At 36.4% G+C, this 20,591-nt stretch overlaps 3 protein-coding genes across 6 annotated transcripts; 2 read left to right on the top strand and 1 right to left on the bottom strand.

Moving 5' to 3' along the window:
- The first annotated feature begins 5,308 nt into the window (after positions 1–5,308).
- On the top strand, positions 5,309–9,348 carry LOC126624709 (dof zinc finger protein 5-like). 2 transcript variants are annotated; one of them, XM_050293807.1, is made up of 7 exons: positions 5,309–5,516; positions 6,284–6,298; positions 8,468–8,515; positions 8,615–8,652; positions 8,746–8,818; positions 8,914–9,064; positions 9,156–9,348. In XM_050293807.1, the coding sequence occupies exons 1-7, from the start codon at positions 5,499–5,501 to the stop codon at positions 9,341–9,343; spliced, it is 531 nt and encodes a 176-aa protein (XP_050149764.1). In that variant the 5' UTR covers positions 5,309–5,498; the 3' UTR covers positions 9,344–9,348. The 2 variants fall into 2 exon arrangements, with proteins under 2 accessions (XP_050149764.1, XP_050149765.1); XM_050293808.1 differs by lacking the exons at positions 5,309–5,516; positions 6,284–6,298 and adding an exon at positions 8,065–8,398.
- A 58-nt stretch (positions 9,349–9,406) lies between these two features.
- LOC126624704 (uncharacterized) lies at positions 9,407–16,839 on the bottom strand. The gene is made up of 7 exons (XM_050293797.1): positions 16,222–16,839; positions 13,403–13,481; positions 12,759–12,910; positions 11,380–11,503; positions 11,055–11,240; positions 10,873–10,944; positions 9,407–10,749 (listed from the first exon to the last, which is right to left on the bottom strand). Exons 1-7 carry the CDS (start codon positions 16,641–16,643, stop codon positions 9,925–9,927), a joined length of 1,860 nt encoding a protein of 619 aa, XP_050149754.1. The 5' UTR covers positions 16,644–16,839; the 3' UTR covers positions 9,407–9,924.
- A 1,122-nt stretch (positions 16,840–17,961) lies between these two features.
- On the top strand, positions 17,962–20,184 carry LOC126624711 (LYR motif-containing protein At3g19508-like). 3 transcript variants are annotated; one of them, XM_050293812.1, is made up of 3 exons: positions 17,962–18,157; positions 19,582–19,820; positions 19,923–20,184. In XM_050293812.1, exons 2-3 carry the CDS (start codon positions 19,626–19,628, stop codon positions 19,974–19,976), a joined length of 249 nt encoding a protein of 82 aa, XP_050149769.1. In that variant the 5' UTR covers positions 17,962–18,157; positions 19,582–19,625; the 3' UTR covers positions 19,977–20,184. The 3 variants fall into 3 exon arrangements, with proteins under 3 accessions (XP_050149769.1, XP_050149768.1, XP_050149767.1); XM_050293811.1 differs by having other exon boundaries at positions 19,523–19,820; XM_050293810.1 differs by having other exon boundaries at positions 19,505–19,820.
- The last annotated feature ends 407 nt before the right edge of the window (positions 20,185–20,591 follow it).

Below are 20,591 nucleotides of genomic sequence, written 5' to 3'. Positions count from 1 at the left end.
TTATGTGCAGAGTAGTGCCGTACAGGTCATCGTGGTGACTCCGGCTGGGTTGGATATTGAGCTATGGAATTAACCATACAGGACCAACTGCAAGGTCTCCGGTTGATTCATTATGTCACCTGTTATTTTGATACATCCATGTTTTGTTATTGACATTTATGGCATGGCATATTCCTGGATTTGTGACAGATTGGTGATTTGTGACGTATGAAGTTTTATATACTATTATGTTATTTTCTGGGAAAGTATACAGGTTTTACAGTGAGGGGTTAGAAATGTTTTAAATGAAATGTTTTGGAAAACTTTGGTTTTACTGACCCACTCAATTTTGTTTTTGCGCCCCTCCAGGTTCTAGTTAGCAGTTGGTGGCTCACGAGGTTTTCTTCGGCGTTCTGACAGACTTCCTGCATGTAGGACTCACCTGCGGGTGTTGTAATTTAATTATAGTCCTACTTGACTACACCTAGTTTTTATGCTATGAAATTGTGTACTGCACACTTAAACTCACTCTAGCATGCTAGTTGGATATTACTGCTAGTAGTTGGTTTTTATTCCTTCGTATTTCTCATATCCTTTGCTTCCGCATCGTACTTTTGGTTACGTCACACTTACGTGACGGCCAGCACGCCTTGATTCTAGGATCGGGGTGTGTCAGTAGTACTAAATGATGGGTTTAAATAAATTTTTAAACTAATGTAGCTCTTTTCATTAATTTTCCACAAATTGTAATGGAAAATAATTTCTAGACATAATTTTTCACTTCTTCACATACTTTTATCTCACCATTAGATTAAACAAATAAAAGCAGAATTATTGACCAAATTTAACAAAAGCATAAGGTAAACAAAAATGCTATCATTTGTACCTCATTTCTATTAGATATGAAATTCACATGTGTTGGTATTCTCTCACATCCTGCTAGGGAAGAAATAATAAAAATGATAAACCCTATAGGATGACGCCATAAATTCCATCCCCAAAAACCATATTTTGATTGTGCCTCAACAATATCAATTATACTGGAATGGTTAGCTAATTATAATCGGTATATCATCATCATTACCATATAACAAAATTGTACATGAGATTTTCAACTCATACGGCTCCTTGAAGGCCATAAGGCCATCTCCAACCGAAGGGTCCAGAGGGCCAGAGGGCCGAAAATAGCCCTAAAACCGTCTCCAACCGAGGGCTAGGCTAGGGGGCTCGGGAATCTGGGAGGGCCCCACGGAATTTCAAAGGGCCAAAAGGCTGGCTGGCTGGCTTTTTTTTTTTAATGTTTTGTTATTCTTGTTGGTTATAACCGACAAGATTTATTAAGAAAAAATTCAAATGAAATGGATACTAGCCGTTGCATTTGATTTGATTTTTTTTTACATTATTATTTTTATTTTTTATTTACAAAAAATTTCATATAACTTCTATTTTTTCCTATAACTTCTATTTCACAAAATTTATTTCATATTTTTTTTAAATTCTATTTTTTTCCTATAACTTCTATTTCACAAAATTTGTTTCATATTTTTTTTAAATTCCATTTTTTTCCTATAACTTCTATTTCACAAAATTTGTTTCATATTTTTTTTTAAATTCCATTTTTTTCCTATAACTTCTATTTCACAAAATTTGTTTCATATATTTTTTAAATTCTATTTTTTTTTCCTATAACTTCCTAAGTCATTATACAACATTAAATTAAATTAAGTAACATGAAACAACATTAAACAATATGAAACAACATTAAATAATATGAATTTAAGTTGTAGTTTTTAAATAATAAATTATGTTTGGCCCTATGACCCTTTGGCCCTCGGTTGGAGACGGAGGCAAATATGGCCATGTACTGTTCATTAAAATATTAATATGTTGGAAATGGCGTCTCCAACCGATGGCTGGCCAGAGGGCTCATTTTAGCCCTCTATGTGACAGCCCGTCCCGCATTAACACTTTCGTTTGTGTGAAGTGTGTTTAATTATCCTAATTTTTTTTAAAGTTGGTTGATAATGGACGGATAGGGACGTTTTCGGCCGTATATGTTTGAGTGATTAAACTTTGGAATCCTATGCCCTCACGGGGCTTACAGAAATCATTCATTTTCCCTTTTACTTTCTTTAATCCGTGATTTCCTCAACCTTGTCCTCTCACTCATTCTCTCTATCTCTCCCTGACAAACTCTCAAGCTCTCATTCACTCTCCCTCCCTCTCAAACCACACGGCCAAACACACGGAACAACATTAAAACTCTCTCAAATCTTCATAGATCGAAGAAAATAAAATCACCTTCGTCTTCGTCTCGACGATACGAGTCCAACCATACCAATTTCAGGTAAGAACTACAACGTTTTCACGTCGAAATCATGAACTCCGATTTAGGTACTATTCATCAACTTTTTATTGGTTGATTTTTAGGACTTTTCAAGCTTATAGGAAGCTTCTTGAGGTCCTTAGGAGGTTCGGGGTAGTTCGTTGGAAGTTTTTGGACATAAGAACACGGAGATCGACAAGTTCAGAGTTTGGCCGGAGCTTTCGAGGCTTTTTTTCCGGTGAATCCCTAGCGCGTTAGGGGTCGAGGTAGGTATGAATGTGTTCGTCTCGTCAATATCTTCATTTTGATATAAAGTACGTTGAAAATGGTGAAGAAATGAAGAAGTTATAACGTTTTGAAAAATACCCAGAAATTCCGGCAAAACCCCACCGCCGGCGAAACCAGTCCGGCGACCCAAGGAAGAAGACGACGCGCGTGCGTGGGCCGAGCTGTTGGTGGCGCGTGAGGGCACGTGCGGTGTCCAAATCGAGTTCTAAAAATTTGTACGGGTTCGTGACGTCGAGTAGGTCACGGTGGTATATTCATATACCCAAATTGAGCAATATATGAGAAGTTATTAGCGAATGTTGTGTATGTGCTTTTAAATGATGTTTTTATAATTATTATTTTATAGGTGAGACTTATACGGAGGACGAGCGTAACCAAACTAGGCGCGGGGGTTACGAACCGGCTACTTATCAGTGAGTGGGCAGTTATTTTTCAGTATATATATATATATGTATACTTGACGTATTTCCCAGAAAACGTATTTTAAAAGAAATACAATTTAAGTAACATGTTATGTATGCATCATATTTTAGTATATGCATTACCATAATTATGCATATTGTTGCATGGTGCTGAGGAGGCCCAGGTAAGCTACATGTGAGTATATTACATTTGAAATACATTTGAAATACTATTGAAATACGATTGAGATACGATTGAGATATAATTGAGATACGATTGTGATACGATTGAGATATTATTGAGATATAATTATGATACGATTGAGATATAATTGTGAAGCGATTGAGATATGATTGTGATACGATTGAGATATGATTGAGATATAATTGAGATACGATTGTGATACGATTGAGATATGATTGAGATATGATGAATCATATGATTGAGATGTGATTGAAAGCTCATTTACTTGCACACGTATATTAGTGCTCCCGCCCAGAGTTAGGGGCACAATCTTTCACGTGATGTTCACCTCCCGCACCGCATGCTCGCCTTGGATCTAAGTTAGGTGCACAGTCCTGTCGTATAGACCACTTATGTGGGTTCGACTCGTAGGTGACCCGCAATTTATCGCACAGTCTTCACGTGATTGTAGCACTAGAACATATTATGTTATATACAGTGATGAATTGCAGACCACGTGAGGTGGTATTGAATGTGTGCAGGATATACATATATACATGATGTGATGAGATGATTATGAGCTATATATGCAGCCGAGGGCTGAGTTGATTATGATGAAAGAATATGAACTATGTTTATAGCCGAGCGTTGAATTGATTATATGTTATTCCATCATATTCACTTTGAGACGATGAGCATTCAGTTATGATACTTTGGCATGTCATACATTCATATTGTCCAGCATGAATTTGAGATATATTACGTATATGAGTATATACTTTATTTCTGGGAAACTATACTTGTTTTACGGCGAGGGGTTAATATATTCAAGAGAAAAAAAGGTTTTGAATAAGTTTGTTTTGCTGACCCACTCAACTTTGTTTTGCGCCCCTCCAGGTTCTAGGTAGCGTTTGTTGTTGGATCTCGAGGTTTCCAGCTGAAGTTCTGACAGACCATCACTCATGTAGGACTATCTTCGAGTGTTGTAAATTAGTACATCTTATGTTTGACTGCACTTACACCTTGTGCTCTGGTTGTGTATTCACACTTAAACTTACGTTAGAACCTATCATATTTGGTTTTAATTATTCGTACTTTTCTTAAAAATATCGCTTCTGCATAGCGCACATGGCTACGTCACGCTCACGTGACGGCCAGCATGCCTTGACTTCGGTCGGGGTGTGTCACTCTAGCCCTCCAAGATTCTCCAAGATATTAATATTTTAATGAACAGTACATGACCATATTTGCCTCCGCCTCCAACCGAGGGCTAGATGGCTCGTTTTAGCCCTTTCACAAAAAACCGTCTCCAACTGAGGGCCAAACATAATTTATTATTTAAAAACTACAACTTAATGTTGTTTCATGTTACTTAATTTAATTTAATGTTGTATAATGGCTTAGGAAGTTATAGGTAAAAAAATAGAATTTAAAAAAAAATATGAAACAAATTTTGTGAAATAGAAGTTATAGGAAAAAAATGGAATTTAAAAAAAATATATGAAACAAATTTTGTGAAATAGAAGTTATAGGAAAAAAATGGAATTTAAAAAAAATATATGAAACAAATTTTGTGAAATAGAAGTTATAGGAAAAAATGGAATTTAAAAAAATATGAAATAAATTTTGTGAAATAGAAGTTATAGGAAAAAATAGAAGTTATATGAAAAATTTTGTAAATAAAAAAAAATTAAAAATTAAAAATCAAATGCAACGGCTACTAGCCGTTGCATTTGATTTTTTTCTTAAGAAATCCGATAATCGACAGTAATACATTTATACTAAATCATAGCATGTATTCCTATCGGTTATAACCGACAAAAATAACAAAACATTAAAAAAAAGTGGCCAGCCCCGGGTTGGCAGGCTGGCTGGCTGCATGCAACCATCCCTCCAGCCCTCTTCGATTCTGTGGGCCCTCCCAGATTCCAGAGCCCTCTGGCCTAGCCCTCGGTTGGAGACGGTTTTCGGGCTATTTTCGGCCCTCTGGCCCTCTGGACCCTTCGGTTGGAGATGGCCTAAATAAATATAGGTATTGCGTTAGTATTCTTTTTTTAATCTTGATATGTTTGTAGGATAGATAACTATCAGCCGGTTCCAAATTAGACCAATTGAATTCTGAAACCCTACTTCTATTACAGAGGTGGTATAGTACAAAAAAATGTGTGGTAAGTAGAGCATTTACAGTCGAACCAAGACAAGTAGCAGTAGGTACCTCACAGAGAGAGAGAGTGAGAGAGAGAGATGGATGGGTTGCCTGCAAGGGGAGTGAGAAAGAGAGAGATCATACCGGACATAGTTGAAGTAATCAACTTAGAAGATGACAATGCAGCTCAAGGTAAAATTGCTCCCAATTTGAGCATGCATTTCTTTCTGGTTGGGCTCAAAGCTCAAATCTTTTTAGGGTTTACGGGTTAGATTTATTCTGTTAGGGTTTACATGGAAGGCCAGATTGATACATTACATTTGCTGCCTGCAAGTATAATTTCTTGTAAAGAATTTCAGTTTGGATTTTTGCTTTTTTTTTGTTTTTATATGATAAAATTTGTAAACATAAACTAGGTGCATTGCTCTGTTTGATTGCTGAATTATATGAGGGATTGTAACTGAAATTTTTGATCTATTTTTTTTGTAATTCATGCTTTGGTTTTAGAAAGGGTGTGCTATCCACACACCTCTTTTATCTTCCACACAACCCTGTTAATTTCTGTCATTTAGTCATCTTGAATTCATCGGACCGGTGTCTGAAAGTTACTTAAGAAGAATGTGTGGAAGATAAACAGGAGTGTGTGGATAGCACCACCCCTTCGAAAAATGAGTGAAATTTTTAGGCCTTTTTGTGAGATTATGCTTTGTTATCTGAAAAAAGACTGAAACTTTTTGGCTTTATGTAAAGTTAGCTTTGTTTACTTGAAAATGACCTAAACTTCTGGTTTTTTTTGTAAGATTATGCTTTGTTTTTCTGAGAAAAGACTGAAAGTTTTGGGCTTTACGTAATATTATGCTTTGTTATGTTAAAAAGGACTTATATTTCAGGGCTTTTTTCTAAGATTATGCATTGCTTGCTGAAAACGACTGAGAATTTTGGCCTGAATTCGATGCCAGATAAGAAGAAAACATGTAAGAAAGTGGAGGGATCGAATGCGGATCAAGTTGGTTCCTTCACTAAGGCCATCTCCAACTTGTTTTAGCCATCTGGCTCTCCAAGATTCTCTAAGATATTAGGCCATCTCCAACCGAATGATCCAGAGGGCCAGAGGGCCGAAAATAGCCCTAAAACCGTCTCCAACCAAGGGCTAGGCCAGAGGGCTCTGGAATCTGGGAGGGCCCCACGGGATCGGAGAGGGCTGGAGGGCTGGCTTATTTTTTTTTTAATGTTTTCTATTGATGTCGGTTAAAACCGACAGCATTAAAGAGGTTTTATTTTTTTTTTAATAGTTCTACTATTAGTGTCGGTTATAACCGACACTAATAGTTTGAATGTTTTTTAATATAACGGCTAGTAGCCGTTGTATTATTAGGCTTTTTTTTTTTAATGAATTTAAACTTTTTTTTCCCTTTTTTTTTCCTTTTCATATTAATCAAATTTTGTTTCATATTTTTTTTCAATTCTATTTTACAAAATTTGTTTCAATTTTTTTTTAAATTCTATTTTTTTCCTATAACTTCTATTTTACAAAATTTGATTCATATTTTTTTTCCTATAACTTCTATTTCACAAAATTTGTTTCATAATTTTTTTCAATTCTATTTTTTTCCTAGGCCATTTATACAACATTAAATTAAATTAAGTAACATGAAACAACATTAAACAATATGAAATAACATTAAATAACATTAACCAACATACAAATTATACAACATAAAAAAACATTTAACAACATGAAACTTAAACAACATTTTTAAAAACATTTAACAACATGAAACTTAAACAACATTTTTTTTAATGAATTTAAACTTCTTTTTTTTTTTTTTAATGAATGTAAACTTCTTTTTTTCCCCTTTTTTTTTCCTTTTCATATGAATCAAATTTTGTTTCATATTTTTTTTCCTATATAACTTTTATTTCACAAAATTTGTTTCATATTTTTTTTCAATTCTATTTTTTTCGTATAACTTCCTAGGCCATTTATACAACATTAAATTGTAGTTTTTAAATAATAAATTATGTTTGGCCCTCGGTTGGAGACGGTTTTTTGTGACAGGGCTAAAACGAGCCATTTGGCCCTCTGGCCCTCGGTTGGAGACGGAGGCAAATATGGCCCTGTACTGTTCATTAAAATATGAATATCTTGGGGAATCTTGGAGGGCTAGAGGGCTCAAACGAGCCATCTGGTCAGCCTTCGGTTGGAGATGGCCTTAATATTTTAATGAACAGTACAGTGCCATATTTGCATCCGTCTCCAACCGAGGGCCAGAGGGCTAGAGGGCTCGTTTTAGCCCTGTCACAAAAAACCGTCCTCAACCGAGAGCCAAAGGGCCATAGGGCCAAACATAATTTATTATTTAAAAACTACAACTTAAATGTTTTTAAAAATGTTGTTTAAGTTTCATGTTGTATAATTTTTATGTTGGTTAATGTTATTTAATGTTGTTTCATATTGTTTAATGTTGTTTCATGTTACTTAATTTAATTTACTGTTGTTTCATGTTACTTAATTTAATTTAATGTTGTATAATGCCTTAGGAAGTTATAGGAAAAAAAAATAGAATTTAAAAAAAAAATATGAAACAAATTTTGTGAAATAGAAGTTATAGAAAAAAAAATGGAATTTAAAAAAATATATGAAACAAATTTTGTGAAATAGAAGTTATAGGAAAAAAATGGAATTTAAAAAAAATATGAAATAAATTTTGTGAAATAGAAGTTATAGGAAAAAATAGAAGTTAAAAAATAGAAGTTATATGAAAAATTTTGTAAATAAAAAATAATAATAAAAATGTAAAAAAAAAAAAACAAATGCAACGGCTACTAGCCGTTGCATTTGAATTTTTTAAGAAATCTTGTCGGTTATAACCGACAGAAATAACAAAACATTAAAAAAAAAATAGCCAGCCCTCCAGCCCTCTAGCCCTCTCCGATTCCGTGGGGCCCTCCTAGATTCCAGAGCCCTCTGACCTAGCCCTCGGTTGGAGACGGTTTTCGGGCTATTTTCGGCCCTCTGGCTCTTTGAACCCTTCGGTTGGAGATGGCCTAAAGTGGCTCAAAATATTCATGATGTAAGTATTCCTTTTTTTCCTTTATTCCTCTTCATTAATGTGACTTGTTTGATCTGAATATGTTGTCAGGAAAAAATGATGCTCATGCAACTTTATTCCACAACCAGGAGTGAAAAGGTTGTCTTTTTGTCAATCTGATTTGGCTAAATTGTTTTGTTTTTGATGATTTAGTTTGTTTAATTACTTTGTTATATTATCTTCTGAATGTGCTGACAGAATGCCAAGATGCTGCTTAAAATTTTGGAAGACGGCGCGTATCCTTTTCCCTTGTGATCTATTTGGTAATTTTTCTCTTTTGTTTTCGTCTATCATTTCTACCGTTTGGGGTACTTAATTCAGTTGCGAAGTAAATCTCTGAACAACATTGTTGAGTTGGAAAGAATCAGAGAGGAGAACAAGGTGCATGTTAAGGAGGAAAGGGTAAGTTCAACTGACGAAATCACAAATGTGTAGGCTTTCGCTTTTTTATATTCAAACGGAGGATGTAACATGTATTATTCTGTTCATTCATACAGGCTGTTGAGGCCAAGAAGCCAGAGACTCAGAAGAAGGACGTAGAGAGGAAGCCAAGAAGCCAGCCAGAAACTCAGAAGGACGTAGAGAGGAAGAAGAAGCCAGAAGTTGTAAACAAGAATGGAAGAGAGGAAGCCGGCTCCTCCAGACCTGGTAATTAACTTGACATTCCTAACGTTTGAGATTTTGGCATCTTCGTACTACTGTACCAACATTCCCTTTGACATTTGGTAAACGCCTACAGCTTTGCATCCTGCTGCTGATGAAAGAGACCGAGCTGGAGAGGAGGCTCGCAAGAAGACAATTCCCTGCGCTCGCTGTGGTGGCACGAACACAACGTTTCGTTACTTCAATCATGGGGATCTCAGGAAGGACACACGTAAGTGTCATGATTGTAACAGAGCGTGGGTTGTAGGTGCAAAATTGAGATGATATTAATAGGATTGGGACAGTACGGTAGTACAAAGATGCCAACAAAATCTCAAACGTGAGGAATGCCAAAAAAGAAGCTTATAGCTTTTAACCTTGCAACAAGGTTCAGGAGAAGGGATTACATATGTAACACATCAAGACCAGGAAAACTTGCTACTGTATAACAGCAGTAATGCAGTAAAAATCATTACAATAATTTCGACAAGGCGACAGACTCGATGTTCGTTTATTGAAGTCTTTCCCAGGAACCGATAACTCCTCTACTCCACAACAAAGGTGATTGATTATATGGATGAATTTTACAATTTGGATAGACAATAAACTTGCACAAGATCTTTTTCCCCCTCCCTTCAATATGTTGACGAATCAAAGATCGAATTGATTGCTGAAGCTGCAGCATGTACAGAGGACGCCATCTACACTGTCCACGTGTTGAGACTGAAGAAAACATTAGATGAGCACTTCGTATCTTAATGGTGGCACTTCGACCACAAGCTCATCCTTTTAGCTTGCAATATTAGTTCTCCTGCTTCAGCAATGAAAGTACGGCAAACGATACCCAAATAAGATTCGCAAACAACTCAGACTATGCTAGGCGGGTCACCTACCCAATTGCAGACAGCACGGGGCCAGCGTGTTCTTATGCAGTCCACCAGAGGTGCATGCTGAGCAGGCTCCGGCTTAGCAATTTCTGAGACTTTCCCTCCAGATTCATTACCACTAGAAGCTGAGGTCACTACCACATCTGTCATGTATTCTTCAGGAGTCCACCTTGGAGGTACCGACACCCTCAATTTTGTGAGCCTAGGTCTTTGAACTGGAATCTCGCCTCCCGAGCTTGTCTGGCTTCCATTCAGGTCAGATTTTGCAATTCCATTAAAATGGTAAAGATCAAACACCTTCTTACCCATCAATCCAGTTGAATCCTTCAGGCCTCCTAAGCTCTTGTCCAAATCCAAAATGACCTGCCAGAATTCGCTCCATACAATAAATCCTGTGCTGCAGAGGAGGTCAACCTTCTCAGTTGGAAGTTTTACGTTAGTTTCCCTAAGGACTTGATGAAAGCCTTCTACACTAATAAAACCACCGCCGCCACTCTGATCTTGTGCATCAAAAGCTTTCCGAATATGTGATTCCCTTCCTTCCAATTCATTCTCATCTTGGACAGTGGTATCAAGAGAAAAAAGGACTGTATAGTGAGACTCGCTTCCAACTACCCAGATTGGCCATTTTGGACTTTTCAAATATTGACCAACCTTACAGAAATTTAGGGATTCTAACAGAGTGAGGAATCCAACTTCCACAGTTTTCGATATGCCTTTTAAAGACATGCCACCACCCAAATCCATCTTTCCATCGAAAACATTAGGGACTGCCTGCCCGCAGAGCAATAAGTTCACAATTTCCTGTTCCATAACGTACAAGGCAGAACAATGAAATTTTAATGCAAGGTTCATAAAGAGAATAGCAAATGGATCAAGTACTGAAGCACTGGGCCAAAAGTGGAACTCATTCATATGGATGCATACCTGTGAGGCATGGCCAAACGGAGCAGTGACAAGGGGTAGGCTGGGGTCGTCCCTATCAGATTGAACTAAGTCCTGCAGTAGAGTAAGTTCAATAAATTAGTTTAGTTAACAAAAAAATATCACTGCGTTACTGAATTAAAGTGTACAGTGTTCAAAAGAGCTTTCAAGCTTAAAAAACATACCAGTCCACGAGAAAGTAAAGCAGAAATGAGGAACAGCAGTGCCCCCATACGACTTTGAAAAGCAGGAAGCACTGCTTGGAGCCTCTGAAATGCACTTTCTTGTGTTGTGTATGTGCTAACTCTTAGCACTTTATGCAAATCAGCAGCCGATTCAATTGAAAGACCTTCAAGTGACTTGGTTATTACCTGTCAGAGCAGAAATATAAAGGCTCAAAGTTTAATTCAAACCAAATCCATATGAATATTCTGCAAGTGCATCATACATTATTCTTATCAGGAGAAAAGAAAAAAAAAGTGCATGAATTACTAGCTCCAGTTCACTTACTTCATCATTCAGTCTGTCTTCAGACCTCTCAGTTTCTTCTCCAATAACACTTAAAGTCGCAATCACCGCCCTTTTGTTGCTTCCACATAAGAACAATATCTCGCCCATACTTCTAATAAGTACTCTGTCAAAAGGACGAAGTGTTGGTTTCAGCAACATGAATTCCCATGAGTCAACTTAATCAATCATGAAAAATATTATCAAATTACCAACATGAATCAACATAGGGTCAAATAATTTTCATACAGAGAGGATGCAAGAAGATGGTGCTTAGAACTTTCATGCAAATTTTCTTATAATCCTATTTCAAACCGGGTTCAGACACATATCAGGCAGTCGTCTTTTTCTTCCTTTCAGCATGATTTGGAAATATATGGTTTCACTCAAGGTTATGGTTTTTGGCTCGGTTGGTGGTACATGGGAAGGTTAACACCAGCAATTTACCCCAAGGACATGGGCTGGGATCCTTTTTATGCCCAGATTGGTGTATTTATGCAAGAGTTTGGGGGAGAGAGTGGATCATGTTTTCTTATCTTTCCCTTTTAGTTGTAAGTCAGGGTGCTTTTTATTAACCAGATTAAAGTTTATTGGTTGGCGACAAAACTTTTTTTATTTGTTTGCTGAGAAGTTAATTATTGGGTGGTGGAAGGAAGGCTAATCAATATATGGGTTGCTTGGGGTTGGCTATTATTAAGGCTATTTGGTCAGAAAGGAATCAGCGGATCGTTGAAGATGTTGGGGGAATGGAAGTGGAAGAGGTGTGGAAATAGTTCAAGTTTTGGGCAGCGCTTAGGGCTTCTGGATCTCGTCTTTTGGGTGAGATTCTGTATCTCTTAGTCTTTACGAATACCTCTTTATCCAATACTATTCCAAATAGAAAGAAAAAAAACATATTTGTGCCAATTTCAGAGAAAAGAAAATAATAATCCTAAAAGCAGAAGCCTTGCACATAAAAAGTTAAGGTACAATGTGAAATCGTAAAACAATTTCTGAAGAGCGCAAGGAGATGGTAAATCTTACAAAAGTTTAATATACAAAGGTAAAGTGGTTACAAAAAGTAAGACTTACTAGTCATTAGCCTTGCATATAAAAACAACTGAAAAACATTTTTGCACATCCTATAAAAATGCTCTGATTTCTCCTTATACTTTATGTAGAAACAAAAGTTAAACAATATTTTTCCAGTGAAATTAGTGTATATTTACAAAGGAGGGAAAAGTTTGCAGTGTTTGCTTACAACTCAATAATGTGCAACAGAAATGAGTTAACCAGAATGGATGTACAGGAAGTGTCTGTGGCTTGTGCTAATTACAATATGAATAACTTAATGCATAAGCATGTTCAACCATCATATAAATTACCATGCAATGATTAATCACCTTGCTTTTGCATCTTCAGTTAGAGAGGCAAAATTATTTGTTGCAACACACTGACTATTAGACGGTGTCCCTGAACCCGTATTTTGATGCATGTTTGGTGCAACTTTACCTAATTCAGCTGGGTAGAAAAGTAGGTATTTGAGAACGAATGCCTGCACAACCAAACAGAACTATTACCAGTCTAAAAGAGAATCATGAAATGCCTGTCAAGTCAATAACATTTTTTAAAAAGCACCAAGAAATATTAAATAATAATACTAATAAATTGAAGAAACGTCAATTAAACCTAGGGGGTGGGTAGGGGCAAAGACACATATCTTATTACAATGACAGAAACATGTCTCAAAAACATCACATATTAAAAAAAAAATAAAAAATTCTTCATATGACACAGATATTAGGAAAAAAAAAGGATAAAAGGCTCAATACAATATTTTTGTTTCCTCCCACCGTAATTTCACTCACATCAATAAAATTGAGGAGTTAAAAAACTTTCTTATGCGAATAGCATGAAAATTGAGTTATATTCTTCAAAATACAAAAGGTGCCATTGATATTGCATGTGCAAAGCAAGAGAATTTTGAGCAACACCACATTATTAAAAGAAACACATAACATATTATGTTGAGAAATCAGGAAGTTACTTGAATGGCTGCTAAAACGCCACAGGGCCCACCTTCATGCTGCACTAGACCCATAGATGTTTCTGGATCAGGGCTAAACCTATAAAAAAAAGTTTTTTATATTAGCCAAACAAGTGAAACAACCACAAATTTATTTTTCAATACCATAATAACAATAAACAATGGAGATCATATTAAGGATGTGATGAAATTCAAAGTGAGAAGAGAATTCAGTAAACTTGTTAAACATGGAGGCAAAATTTCTAACCAGGCACAAGTTTCCTCAAGTGATTAAAATATGTCCACAACTGGTGTCTTACAGAAGTGGTTCCAATAACTTATATATTATGGTGGCATAATTGGATGATGCACAAAGAAACCTAAGTTTTGAGCATAGAATCATAAAACTACAACAATACAGAACTGTTGAGTTGATTCAGTAAATTTAAATTGATTGTCTTCTGATGAATAAAGTATAAAGTAAACTAACTGCGGCACATGTGGATTAGTAGAAGCATGACCAGATATGAAGGTTTTTATCTCCATAACCTGAAAAAGCTAATAATAGTCCCTTTCTCTGTTTGTTTTTGTTCTTTTCTTCCCATCATCATTCCAATGACATACTAAAAACAAAGAGGTGGGCCATAGTTTCAGTGAATTGAGTTTTGAAGGTCCAGTATAGAGTTTCTGCTAGCTGGAAAAGAACAACTAGAAGAACAAAAACTTCCATCCATTCAGTGTTAGCTTAGAGGGCCCTTTAAACTTTCAAAGATAAAAATGAAAGACAAATACTCCGGAAATGCATCGCCATGTTTTTGTCAATGTATGTCCCTATTAAATTATCAGCAAAACCATAAAACATTTCACGAAGATGTATTCATATCCTAATTCTTAAGTTCCTATCTCTGTCCGTGTAATGTGAGTCCAACCATACACATAACTAATGCCAGGGCCCAACACCCATACTCTATTTCAAATATGGGTCCAGATATCCAGCTGATTGGATAGAATTCTATAGTAAATCTGCCACATCATATCTTTTAAAGCTTTACTAAAAGTCTACAACCATGTCAGCATTTTCATGCTATGTGGGTAAAGATTGCATAAGCATGTGTGCCTCGGGGAAAAGTAACAAATGTGTGAAGGTGACCAAGTTTTTACCATTATACAACAATCATCACAAGCAAGCTTAAGCTATTTATAAACCTATATATTCCCACCCCATTTGTTATATGTGGAATGGTCTCCAAAGAAAAAGTAAATGAGAGAAACAAGTTCCCTTGATGGATTATGCCGCCAAAAGCAATCAAAGACAACCTAATCCATCAGAATTGGGGATTTCACTTCTTTGCTATCTTTTTCTAAGGGAATGTGTCATTATCTTCCTCTAAATATACTTTTTTCTTTCTTTTGAGAAGATTGTAGGACAGTTACTAGAAGGTGGAAACTCTGGATCATATGCACCTAGAGTTAAAACCCAGAATATCATGATCTCCACCATCTAAATCACATACTAGAAGATGACTAAGAAAACTGCCCCGTAACTTCAGGAGAAGGGGTGCCCCTTCGCAAAGGGAGTTGCAGTGAACAGGTCCGGTCAACTGTTTACCAAAAAGCACAAGTCTCTGCAAGGTAGTGAGACCATGTATGGGAGTTGATTCCTGCCCAGTGCAGGAAGGTCAAGAAAGGAAGGCTGGAATGCCAAAGGGTGTTTATTATTGAGTCCAATTCACCCAACCCGATAGTACATACCCATTTTGGGAGATAATAAATCCTCTAGGCGTTTAGTCTGGATGCAACACAAAGCCAAGAATAAGGAGGCAAAAATTTTGGTCCTTTTGTGTATTTAAGAGTTAGTCCATCTCTTTCCATACTTTCCAACCTGCTTCTCTGATTTGGATGGCTAAAGGAAGGAAAAAGCTTTATGGAGTTAATGTCTGCCAGTTTTTAAGGTAATTTACAGTGAGCGTAACAAACGGATTTGGGAGAATCACAGTGCACAGAGAGAAGAGGTTTTATGTGATAAAAGTCAGATTTTGGTCTTCACTTTGGGCTTTAATGTCCAGAGCTTTGGGATATTTTGTTTTCTTCTATTTTGGAAGATCCAAAGTAGCCGTTCATTAAGAGTCAATTAGTGTCTTTAGAATTATGTTAAATAGATTTTATAATAAATACTCTGGCGGTACAACATTCTGTTCTCGTTAATACAGTTTTTATGATAAATTAATAACCTTTAATGGGGTGAACCTTTCTTGACAACACAGCTCCCACCCCTATGCCTGATACATCACATTACACATTTACTCCCTTCTGGCTTTACCTTTAGGGATTCTTACCTTTGATGTTTTGGTTCTTTCTAATCATGACACTTTTGTTTGTGTCCAGCCAGTTGTGTGTGCGTTTTTAAGGCTTATCCAGCCTGATTCCACCTAGTGGCAAATTCAACCAACAGAGAAAGCAACCCTAGCCCTTAGCGCAAGCACTAAGTAAGTAAACTACCTTTGTGAATGAAACAATAACCTATCTCTCTTGCTACGTTTCTGCATTATGACACTGATTAAAAGACCCGCTAAAGTCATCAATTATTTTTTACATAGCTGCTTACTTTTAAGAAAAATATCGCGGCTTACTTGCATATAAAATGCAAATGAAATGTTTTGAACATAGAAAACAAGAACCCTAGTCCAACTCACTACAAAGACAAATCTTTTTCTAATTCCCAGCCCCATCCCAAATGAACCGTTCCACTGGTGCATCAAAATACACAAACTTTACAAGAAAAGCCAGAAACTTCAGCCATGAAAATTAGACCACAGTTACAAAAGGAATGTTATACACACCTTATACCCTGATTACTCCACTGCGCAAGAATGCCCTTGGTAACCTCGGACCCGAAAACCATCGAAAACAGCTGCTTTGCATCCTCTTCGCTCAACCCCTTTCCCAAATTCACTTGCTCCAAACTCAATTCCTTATCCTTCGTCACCACCTTTGGCGCCAAACCCGAACAGGAACCCGCAGACCCGGACAACACCTTGCTAGGTGAAGCCGAAGGCGAAGACTTCTTGGCGACCAGCATTCTCTTCTCAGCTGCAGCAGCCATGAGCTCTCGCTGAAGTCTCCGGGTCTTCACTGCCGACGGCTCCTCAGCCGGAGCTCCGGCGGGTCCGTCCCTGGGCTTGCTACGCTTGGGATCCGGAGGTGAATTCTGCATACTCATCCGCAGTGCCATTCGGAGGTCCTCCTCCTCGTGATTCGCCATTGGAACCCTTTAGATCCAAGGCTCGACAATTAGGGTTCCGATTCCAAATCGCACAACAACTGTTGAGATTTGAGGAAGATGGAGAGGAGGAATCGGAAATGGAATTCAAAACCCTCGATGGGAGGGTTAAACGTTACAAAAAGCAAGACATGGAAAGAAGGGAATGAAAATTATGAGAGACAACGAATTCCAGACCATTTGCGACGCGAAACGGTGCGTATAAGGTAGCGACGACAACCGTGGGTCCGTATGAAATTACGATTTAGGTCTTCGTGTTTTGTGTTACGGTTGATAAAATGAGGATATTTGTGTCAATTAGTATTGGCAGATAGGATAAGCGTTACATTAACGTGGCCGGTGATACCTTTCCCTTCATGGGAAGCAAAGCAAAAGCCGTTTCCTGTTGGACGAATCTTTTTCTTTTTCTGTTACAGCTCGTATGCTATGAATCAAGTTGTTAAGATGGTGCTTGAATTTTAAGTCAATTGAAACAATAATTTTTTAATTAAAAATTTATGATTATTGGTCTCTCAACATTTAACTTATCAAAACGTGTATTATGATTATTTTTATTAATTCAATCAGAATTCTGTCAAATTGAGTTATATTGGAATGATTATTAATTTGATTAAATTTGAGGAACCATTGTTCAAATTAGATTAAAATTAAGAAAACATTTCTCTAATTAGGTTAAAGTTGAAAAATCATTGTTACATTTTTCTCATTTGATTTTCTGTATTTGCTATTTGATTCAGCTTTACGTGCATATCCCGCAACTTAATTTGACAAAAGTTTTAACAAAGTTAATAAAAAATATCATAACTACACGTTTTGATTAAGATTTTTTTAGTCAAAATGGTCTCTGACATTTGCATAACACATAATTTTGGTTCCTGAGATTTAAAATCAATAGAAGTGATCCTGAGATTGTTCATCATCCATTATTTTGGTCATTTAGTTAAAAAAAGTCCGTTAAGTTGAGGGTATAACACATAACTTTGATCTCTGGAATTTACATAACACATGATTTTGGTCACCGAGATTTGCATAACACTTGACTTTGGTCCATGATATTGTCCATCATCCATCATTTTGATTATTCCATTAAAAATCACAGGACCACTTAACAAAGTTCTTTAATGGAATGATCAAAATAATGGACGGTGGATAATGTTAGCAACCACTTCCATTGATTTTAAATTTTAAGGATCAAAATTATGTGTTAGGAAAATATCAAAAACAACTTTAATTAAAAAAATCTTTAATTAATTAAAAATAAACCATTACTTTTATTAAGTTAAAATTGAAAGAGATTGCTGCAATTTCCTTGTGAATCAAAATTCATCATCTTCTCTCTCTCTGCTTTACCAGTCGCCGAACCCGAAACCGAGAGACCCATTTTACAGCTCCCCTTTCTCGGTTCCAACTTTCACTTCCATTTCCTCCCTCGGTTTTGTCTATCTCTTCTGCCCATTGCAGCACTCCAGAGCCGACCTTTCTCTTCGAATTACAAGGTAAAGCTCTTTTTTGCATCCGCTATTGAACTACACTTGGTATCGTTTCCTTTTTTATGTGTTCTTATGCAGGAAATCTGAGAGCTTTCATGGTTCCTTTCAATGATTTTGACTTTACTTGGTGGGGTTTTAATTATTTTGATTTTCCCGCAATTCTTAGATTGCATATTTAATTTGGAAAACATGGAAGATTACAAAGGAATTCTACCAAGTAATAATTAATGAGATTTTATGAATGCTTTGCTTGCTTTTGATGAAGAATCCAATTTGCATTCATGAATTCCATTTTTCTCTGTTACAAAATAAACACCCATACAAAAAAATTCGTTACAATATTTGATGCATTTGTTGCAGTTGCAATTATGTGTTTGTTAAGGTTAGGGCTACCCGTCCTGGTATAAACTTTAAACAGTTATGTTTATTTATTCTCTCTCTCACCTATATATCTTTTTATTTACTCTATACATTTGTCTTTTATCCATATCCATGCTTCCTTCTCTTCACACGATGGAAATTACAACTAGAAAAGCTTCCAGAATGAAGTGTCCTGTCAAAGCTTCAAACTTATATTTGCATTAGTGGAAGCAATTTGTTAATAATTTATCAAAAGTGAAAGTTAGTGATAGTAAGTTGTTAAGTATAGAAGACTAACTTACAAAGAGTAATTGTGCAAAGGTTTTAGCATGAAAAAATAAAGATTAAAGAGTCTGTTCAGACTATGAAGTCCCAATCAAAATCTATAGCACTTGAACCTGTAGACATTTGGACTTGATATGGATATTGAATCTCGCATTTTTGGAACTTATTGCATTGTATGTTGCTCTGTGAACATTGTAATTCCGTCTCCAATACCGCAGTTATGCAGTGAATAGTGATTACCAACATTCCAAAATTCTCTAGCTACTTTAACTATCATGCTAGATTTAATAAACTGCTCTCGTCTGTGCTTACAAAGAGTAGATGACTAGGCAGTTGTTTCTTTTGAGCATCAGTTATTGCTCAACCTTAGAAATTATGTGGATAAAAATGTCTTGATAAAGTCTTGATTCTAACCTTAGAATAAGAATATTGAATTTACATTCGACATAGACTGAGGATCTGCATAAGCTGCAATATCTTTTCATGTCCGTGTTTGAATCTCTTTTTTTTTTTTAACGGATTAAATTAAATAAAATATAACTTTGTAAGACAATCTCCAACTTTTGACTTAAAATTTAAGGAAAACTAATGAAAGGGGCTTCAAAACTTTGAGTTTTAATCAAAAACCGCATACTAACTTTATTTAATGATAAGGACAAGAGAAAGAAAAAAAAAACGTAACAAAAGTTTGGTGTGGCTCCTGCTTAGCCCATTATATCTTTTTAGGCAATGAACAAGAGCCCGTTTCTTCAGACAAGCAAGTGCTCCTTTTGTTTTCGTGGAAGGTTTTGAGGCAGTGATCACTGATCGGCGAGTCGGAAGTTGAGAAATGGAGAAAGCATTGAAAATCTACGCGGAAGTTCTGAGATTGGTGAGGAGGTTGCCAAAGGACTCTCAACCTTACTACGCTAAGTACGCCCGTGAGAACTTCGTCAATTACAGAGAGGTCGAGGCCAACGACGACCAAGCCCTCCCCGAGCTCTTCCTCAGGGCCTACAATCACTCCCTTTGGGTCCTCAACCAGGTACACAAATTTGTCATTTTTTTTGTTTGTTTTTGTTTTTATGTTTTCGACGCTTTCGTGTGAGTTTCTGGTGAACCCAATTGGGGTTTCTTGCGATTGCAGTACTCAGTGGACAAATATGCGACCGAGAAGTTGAAGAAAATCTGCTCCACTTAGCGTGCTTGCCAAGTGTTCAATGTAATGCCCGAAAGATTACGAAGATATCCAGGCTGCAAAATGTGACTAAAGTTATAATAATGGAAAAACTTGAATTAATTGGGTCATCATCTGAGCCAATATATGTGAAATACTTTTGTAAAGTTTTCACAAAACCTAATGCCAACATTGATAAAGGGAAGAAATAGAGATTTCTTCAAAGTTCAAATTGATTTTGCATTTAAAATGTAAGAGAGAAAGGAACGTGTGTGTATAGCCGTAGTGGTTGACAACACAACAGAACATCCACCATCGAAAAGGTGAGGCCCTTGAGGGCTTCGATGGTGCCATCTTCTCCATTGGGCATGAATTCGCCACAGCCATCTGTAGCAGTCCCTCTTATGGATGCTGCATGATTCTTGAGGCACTATTTGTAGTAAGTTTTCATAAACAGTGTCTTAAGTTTTATAAACAATGTTGTAAGTTTTCATAAATAGTGTAGTAAGTTTCATAAACAGTGTCCTAAGTTTCATAAACAATGTAGTAAGTTTCATAAACAGTGTACCGTGAGTCCATGCCTCAGATTTTTTGTCATTTTTATTAAAACTATGTCTATTTCATTAAAATTTAAGTTCT

The sequence above is a fragment of the Malus sylvestris genome, chromosome 5 (genome assembly GCF_916048215.2).
Source record: "Malus sylvestris chromosome 5, drMalSylv7.2, whole genome shotgun sequence".
Taxonomy (NCBI): domain Eukaryota; kingdom Viridiplantae; phylum Streptophyta; class Magnoliopsida; order Rosales; family Rosaceae; genus Malus; species Malus sylvestris.
This window is presented reverse-complemented; position numbering and strand designations above follow the sequence as displayed.